Below are 12282 nucleotides of genomic sequence, written 5' to 3' on the forward strand. Positions count from 1 at the left end.
GGTTTCTTTGCAGCAATTCGACCATGAAGGCCTGATTCACGCAGTCTCCTCCGAACAGTTGATGTTGAGATGTGTCTATTACTTGAACTCTGTGAAGCATTTATTTGGGCTGCAATTTCTGAGGCTGGTAACTCTAATGAACTTATCCTCTGCAGCAGAGGTAACTCTGGGTCTTCCTTTCTTGTGGCGGTCCTCACGAGAGACAGTTTCATCATTGCGCTTGATGGATTTTACGACTGCACCTGAAGAAACTTTCAAAGTTCTTGAAATTTTCTGCATTGACTGACCTTCATGTCTTAAAGTAATGATGGACTGTCATTTCTCTTTGCTTATTTGAGCTGTTCTTGCCATAATATGGACTTGGTCTTTTATCAAATAGGGCTATCTTCTGTATACCACCCTTACCTTGTCACAACACAACTGATTGTCTCAAAGGCATTAAGCAGGAAAGAAATTCCACAAATTAACTTTTAACAAGGCACAGAAATGCATTCCAGGTGACTACTTCATGAAGCCCCCGAGTGCCACAGCGGTCTAAGGCACTGCATCTCAGTGCTTGAGGTGTCACTACAGACACCCTGGTTCGATTCCAGGCTGTATCACAACCGGCCGTGATTGGGAGTCCCATAGTGCAGCACACAATTGGCCCAGCGTCGCCCGGGTTTGGCCTGTGTACGCCGTCATTGTAAATAAGAATTTGTTCATAACTGACTGGCTACTTTGAAAAATATAAAATATATTTTGATTTGTTTAACACTTTTTTGGTTACTACATGATTCCATATGTGTTATTTCATAGTTTTGAAGTCTTCACTATTATTCTACTATGTAGAAAATAGTAAAATAAAGAAAAACCCTTGAATGAGTAGGTGTGTCCAAACTTTTGACTGATACTGTATATCAGACAATAGCACATCCTATCTTACTTGTATAAACTGCAATCATTTTGTGGGTAATTTTCTGAAAGTTGTTTAGGCTTCGGAATATATGGGATGATTACTGTAATGATCTGTTTACACCCTTGAAACCACTTAAGACAAAACATGTTAGCAGGTTAAAATACTATCAGGACACTGGAAAATTCCTATTTCCTGTCCCATATACCATCTGATTGGCTGATGTTCCTGTGGTGATGAGGAGCTGAGAATAAACCAGTGATAGTCTGTCACCTGGGGAGCTGGTGAGGTTACTTGGGCAAGCAACAAAATGTGCTTTAAAAAACATAGCTTTTTCCCTTTGGCTGCAGATGTTAAATGTTTCAGTCAGGGTTCTTATCTTACACATTTCTGTGTCTGTCTGTCTGTGTTTGGCAGTCATTCATGGCCTTCGGAGGGCCAGCTCCCACTGGAACAAAAAACAGTTCTTAAAGTACACAGCACTAGGTGAAAGACCACTGGCTGCTTTCTGTCAGCACTCGAGATTCCTTCCCAAGTGGCTAAGACAACATTATGATGCATCGTTAAAATGGCCACAATTGATTGATTGCTTATGTTTATGGTTGGATAGAGAAGCCTCGACTTAGCAAAATATGGCTACATGTTTGAATGATCCTTTGAAATCGACTTACTTATATATTCAAAAATAATGCCTGTCCTTTGGCGGAAAACAAAGTAAAATAATCCATTCTTAACACCACATGACAGTAGACTAGACATAAACCTGTTGGTGAGCACTGGGTGACAGTCTGGGTTGTAGAAATAATGTCTTAAAGTATTTCCTGACACCAAAAGAACATTGTGTGTTGAGAAAATGTTTTCCCCACTAAAATCTTGAGTAAAATTATTTAAAACATTGTTGAAGTTGGGAAGAAAAATGCGTATTATTATTAACAACAGCAATATTTGAAAACCAAAATAAACTAATTAGCTACAAAATAACATTCCACACACTATACAAAGTCTGCCACTCCATTTATTAGCTGGTCTGAATGCTTCTTCAGAATAGGAGAAGCACAGTGAATGAGCCAGTCACCCGGCTGGGTTAAAGGGAGACATTGCAGACACTCTGAAACAGTGGTAAGAGCTGCTTTCCATGGTAGGATACAGTGGTAGAAAGTAACATCACTTACATAATCAAACTAGTTGCATACATTCACACACTTAAATTGCAATCAGCATATGAGGAATATGTATCATCATTTGTGTGTTGCATTCTTAAAAGACAAAATGTTATGTCAGGAAAATGATGTTGCAATGAGCACGAAAGTGTAATATCAACATCACAACATTCACTGCACATTGTTGAGATTATGAATGTGAGTGAATTCACTATCTTGCTGTCTACTAGAATAGAGAAGGCTGCTCCAACCACGGGGGGACCAGGATGAATATGTATGAACTTTCCAATTTGTAAGTCGCTCTGGATAAGAGCGTCTGCTAAATGACTTAAAATGTAAATGTAAATGTAACTGTAACGATGACATCTAAGTCTGAGGTGGACTGTCTGTGCATGACCTCTGTTTCCTCGTCCAATGGAATTCTCTAGTTCTCACAAAACATAACAACACCTGTCCAACAGCTAAAACATACATATTGGCAACAAACAAAACCTTGCTTCCCATAACATTCTTGAGAAGATATGTCTAAAAACTAAAGATTATGCAAGGCATATTCAACAATCAGACCCCAATATTTAAAGAAGGTTATCTACTTGACTTACATAATGTTGTGTTAGCCGACTGCTCTGCCTAGTTGCTGCTCTAAGGAGATGATGGGAGTCTTCAGGTCTAAAGTAAAGATTACTCATTACACCAACACAGTTCACCTCCATTACCACTCTGACCTGCTCGGCTCCTCTCCACATCGCCCTCCACAACTGATAAACATCAACTGGGCTACAGTATGTGATATGAGTCATTTCAACATTGTCTGGCACCTTTAAAATAAAGGATTTAGTCTACAGGTAAAATGAGAGGATTGAGCATTTTGATTTCCTCTTACAATAGGAGGATATTGATGCATTCTCTGTACCCCAAAGGTTAGTTTGAGGGATTTATGAAAACTGTGTGAAAGCTGATGTAATATGAATCAACCCACACTCTAATGTTTGATTACTCCCTGTCCTTTGTGATGATAAGTATGTAGACTGAACAGTGCTTTGCTTGGAAAAAGATAATATGTTACAAGCAGTAATCAGGTCAGCCTGGCACAGCATGGAAGAATTTAGTAGTAAACAATGGAGATGGCACAAATTGAAAGTACACTACTGAGAGAAGTATCAAACATTGACAGAGGTTTAGGCTACTCTGGATGAAGGTAAAACACTTTGTCCCAAATTGGCCTACATGCTGGTGTGTTTTGTTGTAAATGTATGAGGAAAGGGTATTATGTCACAACAGTTTTGATCCTACTGAAAAGTACATCTTAAAAATTGTAGGTTTAGTTTTCATACTGTGTCAACAAGATCTAAATAAATAAAAAAATTGCCATAATTCTCTAATAGAGATAAAAAATGGAAATGTATTAATTGTTGTCACAAAAACAATTTAATTGAATTATTTTTGATTATTTAAATACACAGTAAACTAAAGTAGCAGGTGTAAAATAAGTGATTACACAGAGACAACCTATTAAACTACTATCCTATACAATCCATATCTATTACACATATTAGTATAGGCCTATTACATTGCAGTTTATTACATTGCTATTACACAGACAGACATAACAGGCAGGCATAGACATGCAGGCTACAGAGAAAGATATGCTACTGTAGGCAGACAGACAGTCAGTCTACTACCATGTGTTTATTCTCTGTAATTAGCCAATATCCAGGACCTGTAACAAAAGTACAGGGCCATATTCCCTATCCGATAATTGCAAGCACAATTTCAGAAGTTACCTAATTAGTGCGCACTGATGCTGGTTTTGGCCACCAGACGCGCAGCCCGTGAGGCATGTCAGGGCATGTCCAGATCGGATGAAGTGAGACTGCATAGACTATCGATAGCGTGCACAAGTATAGACTCGTGAAAACGATAGAAAAAGGTGCCCTAAAGTATCTTCGCCAACTTTATGGATTGAGGTAAAACGATTACTTTGAATCATTTGATGTGATACTCAGGGTGGGAAATTATTATTGGCTCGTAATGCGGTGCGCACTGCTGGTCATGAATCATCTTTCCAGTTGCTAATGTCTGAGTTGTCCAACCGTAGTGTTTTTTTGCTTTGTGGTATTTCATAAAACAGTTTAGTAATTCTTCGTCAATATTAGTAGCAGTGTTGTAAGTTAAAGTAGAGGACAAGTTATGCTAAAACCTCTGCATGTATTTTTTCTCAATATTATTATTTAGGTTTTTACCCCTCAATACAACACATAGGCTCCATCCATCCTCTATCTGATTTAAGATTTAGAAATCCTTTGCCTGTAACAGTATATCCTCTTGTTGTGTTTTGTTGTCTACATTTTTTGTGTTCTTTAGTGACATCAAGTGATAGGATATTGGTTCAACATGTGCACAAGCAATATATTTGATTCAATATTCTATGCAGTGGCTAAGAAACAGCACCCTATGCATTTTGTTTCCATTTTAATCACTGTTCATTATAAAGATTTCAAAATGGGCTAACTACTGAGCTATAAACTATTATACATATTTTTTATTTTAGTTACATTGCTGTCATGGATTGTTCTGAAACCCAGTACTACTTGAGTGGGGACTGCCACCCTTGTCTGCAATGTGGACCAGGACAAGAGCTGTCAGAGGTGGGTATTATAAAACTATACAGGAATATTGAAAGAGAAATTACTGGATTTTTACGAAGGCCAAAATATAGATAGGCCTGGTGCTGGCTACACAGACACTGATTCATCTCCTTTCCACTGCAGCCATGTCTAGTAGCCTATCAGCTCATCTGAGCAACAACAGAAATTACTGCAGAACTGGGATTTGTAATTAACGTTACTATGAAACCACAAAGAGTTTGGTTTGTCTGTGGCAATCTCTCACTCTAAAAGAATCCCACTGGCAGAGAGAACTTTGTTCCAAGTTTACGAGTCCACTTGGCAGGCCTACTAACCCAGCTACAAGATGACGTTCTGAGAACCATATTTTTCTTAGAGCTTGGTGAGAAAGTGGTTCTACTATGTTTTTTTTTTGCATACAATCTTCCCACAACTTTCTGGTAATGGTGTAGGATAGTTGCTTGGCTTTGGAACATTCTCAGCACATTAAGAAATTTGACAACAAAACTAGATTTACTTGGTATTTCATTACTTTAACAGAACGTTTCCTAAAAGTTCAAACATGGTTACATTTAATTTAAATTTTGCTAATGTTCTAGTAACGTTCTCCAACAGGTTTGACATTGGGAATGTTCTCATAGTTCAGAGAAAGTTACGAAACAATGTTCTTCTGTGGGAATTGCAGTACTTTAGCGTAACATTTCTTACAGATTTCCTCACGGTTCCATTTAAAGTCATGTTCTCAGATTGTTTCAAGAACGTTAAGAAAACTTTCTATAAAAACCACAAGAAAAAGTTTAGCAATGTTCAAATCGTTTTTTATTTGTCACATGCACCGAATACAACAGGTGTAGACTTTACCGTGAAATGCTTACTTACGAGCCCTTTCTCAATAATGCAGAGTTAAAAAGAAAGAAAAGATTAGCAAAAATAATAATACAAAAAACAGTAACACAATAAAACAACAATGATGAGGCTATATACAAGGAGTAATCTTTTCAGCCTCCTGAGGGGGAAGAGGCGTTGTCGTGCCCTCTTCGCGACTATGTTGTTGTGTTTGGACCATGATAGATCCTTAGTGATGTAGACACTGAGGAACTTGAAGCTCTCGACCTGCTACACTTCAGCCCTGTTGATGTGAATGCACAGCCCTCCGTTTCCTGTAGTCCACGATTAGCTCCTTTGTCCTGGTGACGTTGAGGGAGAAGTTTTTGTCTGACCTCCTTCCTATAGGCTGTCTGATCATCGTAGGTGATAAGGCCATCCACCGTTGTGTCGTCTGCAAACTTAATGATGGTGTTGGAGTCATGCGCGGTCACGCAGTCGTGGGTGAACAGAGAGTACAGGAGGGGACTAAGCACACAACACTGAGGGGCCCCTGTGTTGAGGGTCAGCGTGGCGGATGTATTGTTGCCTACCCTCCCCACCTGGGGAAGACCAGGATCTAGTTGCAGAGGAAGGTGTTTAGTCCTTAGTTTATTGATGAGCTTTGTGGGCGCTATGGTGTTGAACGCTGAGCTGTAGTCAATGAACAGCATTCTCACGTAGGTGTTCCTTTTGTCCAGGTGGGAAAGGGTAGTGTGGAGTGTAATAGAGGTTATGTCATTTGTGGATCTGTTGGGGCGGTATGCGAATTGGAGTGGGTCTATTGTGTCTGGGATGATAGTGTTAATGTGAGCCATGACCAGCCTTTCAAAGCATTTCATGGCTACAGATGTGAGTGCTACAGGGCAATAGTAATTTAGACAGGTTACCTTGGTGTTCTTGGGCACAGGGACTATGGTGGTCTGCTTGAAACATGTAGGTATTACAGACTGTTCAGAGAACATTCTAAGAATGTTATTTAAAAACATTTACATTATCAACAACACTCTCTCTATCCTCTATTTTAAGATTGTAAAGGTGTGTTGGCCGCGCCCACAAATTGGCCACACCTGATCATAATGAGTGCTTGTTTCCTCAGAAATGGGGTCTGTTTGAATAGACTAAAATGAACAGCTTTGTAAGGGTAAAAAAACATGTCTTGCTATCTCCATCCTGGTGGTGCCTAAGACTAATTCCATGGATAGAGAACAGAAGATTATAGGTTTGAATCTCACTGATGCCTTGTCATAATAAAAAAGAAACGTGTTTGCATGATTAATGCCTAAAGAAATTAATTTGCATGTGTCCTATCTGTGCTTACAGTTAAAAAAAGTGTACCCAAAATAAGATAGCAGTGTTATTAAAAGTTTTATTGAAACATTCAGTAAAAGTTTTAAGGACTTTTTTTTTGAAACTCAAAATAACCTAGAATTTCTGTTCTCAGAGCGTTAATAAAACGTTCAAGGAACCAGAGTAAAACACTCTCAAAACTTCAAAATAAACATTCCCAGAACAGGCTAAATGTTCACTTCTGTTCTCAGGGCGTTTAAAAACATTTAACTTTACCTCAACCAATGTGAAACTGAAAACATACGTTCCCACAACTTCCAAGGAACCAAATTTGCTAGCTGGGAAGAGCTTGCCAATGGAGGTTTACCCATGACCTAAAATAACCCCATGTGGTCATTGGAAGGGAAAACTGTCATGTACTTTGTAATCTAGACATCTAATTATCATATTAATTTATATTTCTGTTTTGCAACTATCTTAACAAATTTACTTCAGTGAAATCCTTAGCTGTAAACAGGTCTAATGTGCACTGTATATTTTGATTCTTATTTCCCGCCAGGACTGTGGTTATGGAAGTGGATGGTCGGCTTCTTGCATCCCCTGTAGTGTCAAGACTTATAAAGAGGGCCGAGGTTACCACAACTGCAAATTCTGCCAGTCGTGTAAACGCATAAACAGGCACCAGAAGTCACTGTGCACCTCTAAGAGCAATGCTATCTGTGGGGAGTGCTTGCCAGGGTTTGTACCTGTACACTATCTAATTGCATTCTTACGTATAGTATCTACAGATCTTTACTTAAGACGTAGCTGTGCTTTTAAGTCATAAAAGCTCTCCATCCAGAACATGTGGACTTGGAGTTTTATTAGCTTGTTTACTTGAAATACAACTATTTCCAACTTTTTTTCCTGCTTTAATTTGATCTAATTGCAGATTCTACAGTAAGACACGGATGGATGGCTTGCAGGAATTGGAGTGCATGCCGTGTGGTCCCTCCTCCACCACTGAGCAGCAGTGCAGCCGTAAGTCTCTGAAAAGCTTGGCCCAGGACTCTGAGAAAGGAAAACCACTTCAGAACCACTCATTATTGTATGAGTCAGTTGTGTAGCCTACTGTTATATTCGCAAATTTCCTCCATGTACTGGAAACATAATTACCCATGTTTTTATTTTGAGATTTGTTGCCGTAGAGAATGCATTGTTTGGGTTACGAGATATTCAAGAATTACAACACTGTTGTAATATTCTATTCATAGAATAGTGTTACTGTCATTATTTGCCAATGTATCAAAGTCAGTAATGTAAAACATAAAATAAATGCTGTGTGTGTAAGCATGTGCTCAGCCTTGTGTAGCACCAACCTCAATCATTCTATTTTGCAGGAAGCAGAAGAGTTGATGTGGGAAAAGTCTGGAGCCCAGAAGGCCCAGCCCAAAATGCTGCTGTCATCACCACCATTTCTTTTGCCCTGGTTACCATGACAATCTTCCTCTCCGCTGCCTTGTTTATATACTTCAGACATACCTTACTAAAGAAAATATTTAAAGGTATCTCATGATCTGCACACAAATATCTCATTTAATGAAGTGTTTGTTGCATGAGATGTTCACACAACTACTGATGAAACTGCAATAATGTGGGTTCTGTCAATGTGTTTGTTAGAATCGCTTTTATAGTAACATGCAGGGTACAGGTAATCCTCCTCAAACTGTGCCTCGTCTAGCTCATGAATGATATTCTCTCTCTGAAAGGATGCCTGGCTCCTCAAAGCACAAGTCAGAGTGACATGGAGTGTGCAGCATCCCCAGTGAACGTGGTCACGCTGAATCTGGAGCAGCAAAGCCAGGACTCGGGTAACTATAAGAGTAGAACAGCACCCACCATGATGTATTGAAGAGCACATTATTTACACTGAGTATACCAAACATTAGGAATACCTTCAGTTGTGTCAAGTTGGCTGGATGTCCTTTGGGTAGTGGACCATTCTTGATACACACGGGAAACTGTTGAACAGGAAAAACCCAGCAGCGTTGCAGTTCTTGACCCAAACCAGTGCGCCTGGCACCTATTACCATACCCCGTTTAATGGCACTTCAATATTTTCACCCTATGAATGGCACACATAAACAATCCATGTTTCAATTGTCTCAAGGCTTAAAAATCCTTCTTCAACTTGTCTCCTCCCCTTCAGCTACATTGATTAAAGTAGATTTAACAAGTGACATCAATAAGGGATCATAGCTTTCACCTGGTCAGTCTACTGTATGTCATGGAAAGAGCAGATGTTCTTAATGTTTTGTGTATATAGTATATATATTACTACAACAGACATAACACATGATGAATAAGAGCTTTAACCCTTTCCACTCACAGCCCCTGTCATCCCGTATATGTGTTGAATATGGCAGATTTTGTCATTGATAAGCGCCTAAATTGGAATGCAGTGGCTGTACAGTAACATGCTATACATGACGTCAGAGCTCAGGTTCTCCGCTTCACAGCGCTGTGTGGGTTATTCTGTTCAAATCATTTCAATTTGCCTCTATGGGTCCCTTGTAGCTCAGTTGGTAGAGCATGGTGCTTGTAACGCCAAGGTAGTGGGTTTGATTCCGGGCAGTGGTGGAAAAAGTACCCAATTAGTGAAGTAAAGCACAAATACCAAAAAAAAAAACTACTTAAGTAGTACTTTAAAGTATCTTTACTTAAGTACTTTACACCACTGATTCTGGGGACCACCCATATGTAAAATGTATACACGCATGACTGTAAGTCACTTTGGATAAAACCGTCTGCTAAATGGCATATTATTTCATCCATATAGGCCAATTTCCACTAGCACAATGGGATAAACATTCCCTAATTGACTCATATTATAGTAAATTTGCGAATCCATGGTTCATTAGGGGTTTGTTGGGGTACTAATGTAACCATCTGATGACGTGTCTTCTTACAGGTGCATGTGATAACTCTACCACCACTGCAGACACGTTGGCCAGACTGCAGTCCAATGTGGACATGACTGTCCCTCTGGGGTTCGTTCTACGAAACCCTGACCTTAAAACTCAGGGCCACATCAACCTGCTGGAGACCCAGCCACTGGTGCGTAACTCCACCTGCAGTAACTGCTCCTCTGGGTTGGTCTCTCAGATATCCTCTGAGATATCCTCTGAGCCATCCTCAATCAGCAGTGATGTCTCACTCACAATGGAGACCCCTGTGGGTCCAGTAGACATTGGGGAGTCTGAGGCAGGGTCCTTTTTCCTGCCCCTGCAGAGCAGTAAGGGTTACGATGCTTCTGAGCTGCAGGATAGCCCTCCCCATCAGCATGTACCAGTGGAGTGCACTGAGCTAGACTTCCACAGCACTGCAGCCCTCCACAGTGCCACAGACCCAGACTGTAGCTCTGTGAGCCTGGGGATTACTGTGATATCCGAGATTAAGGATGGCCCCTCCGGAGATGGGTCAGGAGGAAGACAACTGGGGAGTCCATCTGCCTGCCCAGAGGAACAAACTGACAGCTGTTGGAGCAGCCATCATCAACCCTGCTACAGCAGTAATGCGGTAATTACCCTTAGGAAAGACAGGGCTGTGTCACCTGTTCCTCTCACACAGAGGACCTTTTACTCAGCAGTAGAGAGTTGGAGTAACCAGTCACTAGACTTAGCTGTCTTTTATGCTCATACAGCAAATATTATAAGCAAATGTCACCTTTAATTTTACTATTTAAGGTGTGGCACGCACACTGATCTCATAAAATATGAGTTGTGATATCCTCTTAGTATAGGCAAGATACTGGATGCCTTTAAATATATTTTTCACACTTGTCATTTCACACATAATTAGCTAGATGTGCCAAATTAAGTTTACAGCTTCACTCATTTAGTAGAGGATGTTTCCCTGAACAAAGCAACAATGTATTCATAATATTTCTATGTGTAGATGGAAGAAACACTGAGCCTGCTGAAGAACTGTATCCGAATCATGCAAGGTGGGATATTCTTCAGTTGACTATCTAAAGCCTATTTTAATGCTGGAGCACATCCAACAGAAACTAAATGAAACATTGGGGATTGTCAAAAGACCACAATACACATATTTGTATTAGGTGAAGTTCTGTTGTTGTTGTGGCTAGGGATTCAGTAGAGATACATATTCACAGAACCACAATTTTGTTCTGGATGGTTCCGGATTTTAAAGTTAATGTAGCCATTTCTAACAGGAGTAGTTTTTAAAAGTTGTTTTTCATTAAGTCTGGCTAGTTTTAAAACTTTCCTTTGTCTTGGCCAAGAGGTATAGTCCAATATACATTGTCTTACTGTTCTACAGGCCACATGGAAAAATAGACTATCATTGTACCAAGAGACTTAGCTGCATACTTGGCACCACTGGCAAATTTTCAAGAAGAGAACATTTTTCCCTTTATAGCAGGGATGGGCAACTGACCCCTTTTGAAGGCTCTCAGATACATTTGTATGAATTATTTTGGAACTCAGTCGGAGTCTCAACTACTGTTGCAAGTTAGAATAGTAGAATACATTTTGCACACTGTCACTGTCCACGAGACATTCTCAAATGTTGAATGTAGAAACGGCATAACAGAATAGTTCACCCCTGGTGGGAGGTTAAACAGTTGTAGGTGGGCAGTGGGATCTGTACTGTGTCATAGCTCTGCTTTTTTAATGCCATAATTTCCCCATTGGCCTGTGTATCTTCTGTCCAGGTGTCCATCTAGGCAGGCTGCCACAGGCCTTGGTGGATTCTCTGGCTTTGAAGCTGGACCCAACATTCCCAGGAGTACAGAACTACCAGCAGGTGGCGCTGAAGATGGGCGTACCTCACGAGTTGCTCAAAGGCCTGTGCGGGTTTGATCATGTCTTTCGGTACCTTTCCTCCTGCACTCTGCTAACAGTACCTGACTTGCTCCACACGTTCTACCTGCTGCAGCGGCTCGACACTCTGCTCCTGCTGTGTGAATATGCCATGCAGAGCCAGACTCAGCGCCAGGTCACAGGATGCACATTTTACTGTTAATACTAACAACACTTCTGCCAATACAGCCCAGAGGGCTGACACAATCAGTATGCGTACTACTGAACTAGAACTTACCTGGAACAACGAAATTGCTCAAACTCTCGGGTGGGGATGTGTAAATATTTGTTTATAATTCTGAATGGATTATATTTAATTTTTTACCTGGTTTCACATGTAGTGTATGTGAATGTTAATGTGATATAAGCCACTGTACGTTTCAATTATTTTGTCATGCAGCAAATGCTATGCAGGAAAATGATGCATTCATATTTGAAAAGTTTGTCAGAAGATACATTTTAAATGCTTAAGTACTGTACAAACAGTCTTAATTTGTCTACTGAATGAATCAAGTTATATTAGTGTTACTTTTTATACATGTCTTGGACTTTTATAAACAAAATAAAAAATTACATTCAGA

The 12282-nt window shown here is 40.0% G+C and overlaps 1 protein-coding gene across 1 annotated transcript; it reads left to right on the top strand.

The window, feature by feature from the left end:
• The first annotated feature begins 3882 nt into the window (after positions 1 to 3882).
• On the top strand, positions 3883 to 12282 carry LOC139537242 (tumor necrosis factor receptor superfamily member 19-like). The gene is made up of 9 exons (XM_071338343.1): positions 3883 to 4022; positions 4607 to 4703; positions 7396 to 7574; positions 7768 to 7856; positions 8216 to 8380; positions 8585 to 8686; positions 9787 to 10394; positions 10773 to 10821; positions 11554 to 12282. Exons 2-9 carry the CDS (start codon positions 4620 to 4622, stop codon positions 11862 to 11864), a joined length of 1587 nt encoding a protein of 528 aa, XP_071194444.1. The 5' UTR covers positions 3883 to 4022; positions 4607 to 4619; the 3' UTR covers positions 11865 to 12282.

Source organism: Salvelinus alpinus, chromosome 13 (genome assembly GCF_045679555.1).
Source record: "Salvelinus alpinus chromosome 13, SLU_Salpinus.1, whole genome shotgun sequence".
NCBI classification, from domain to species: domain Eukaryota; kingdom Metazoa; phylum Chordata; class Actinopteri; order Salmoniformes; family Salmonidae; genus Salvelinus; species Salvelinus alpinus.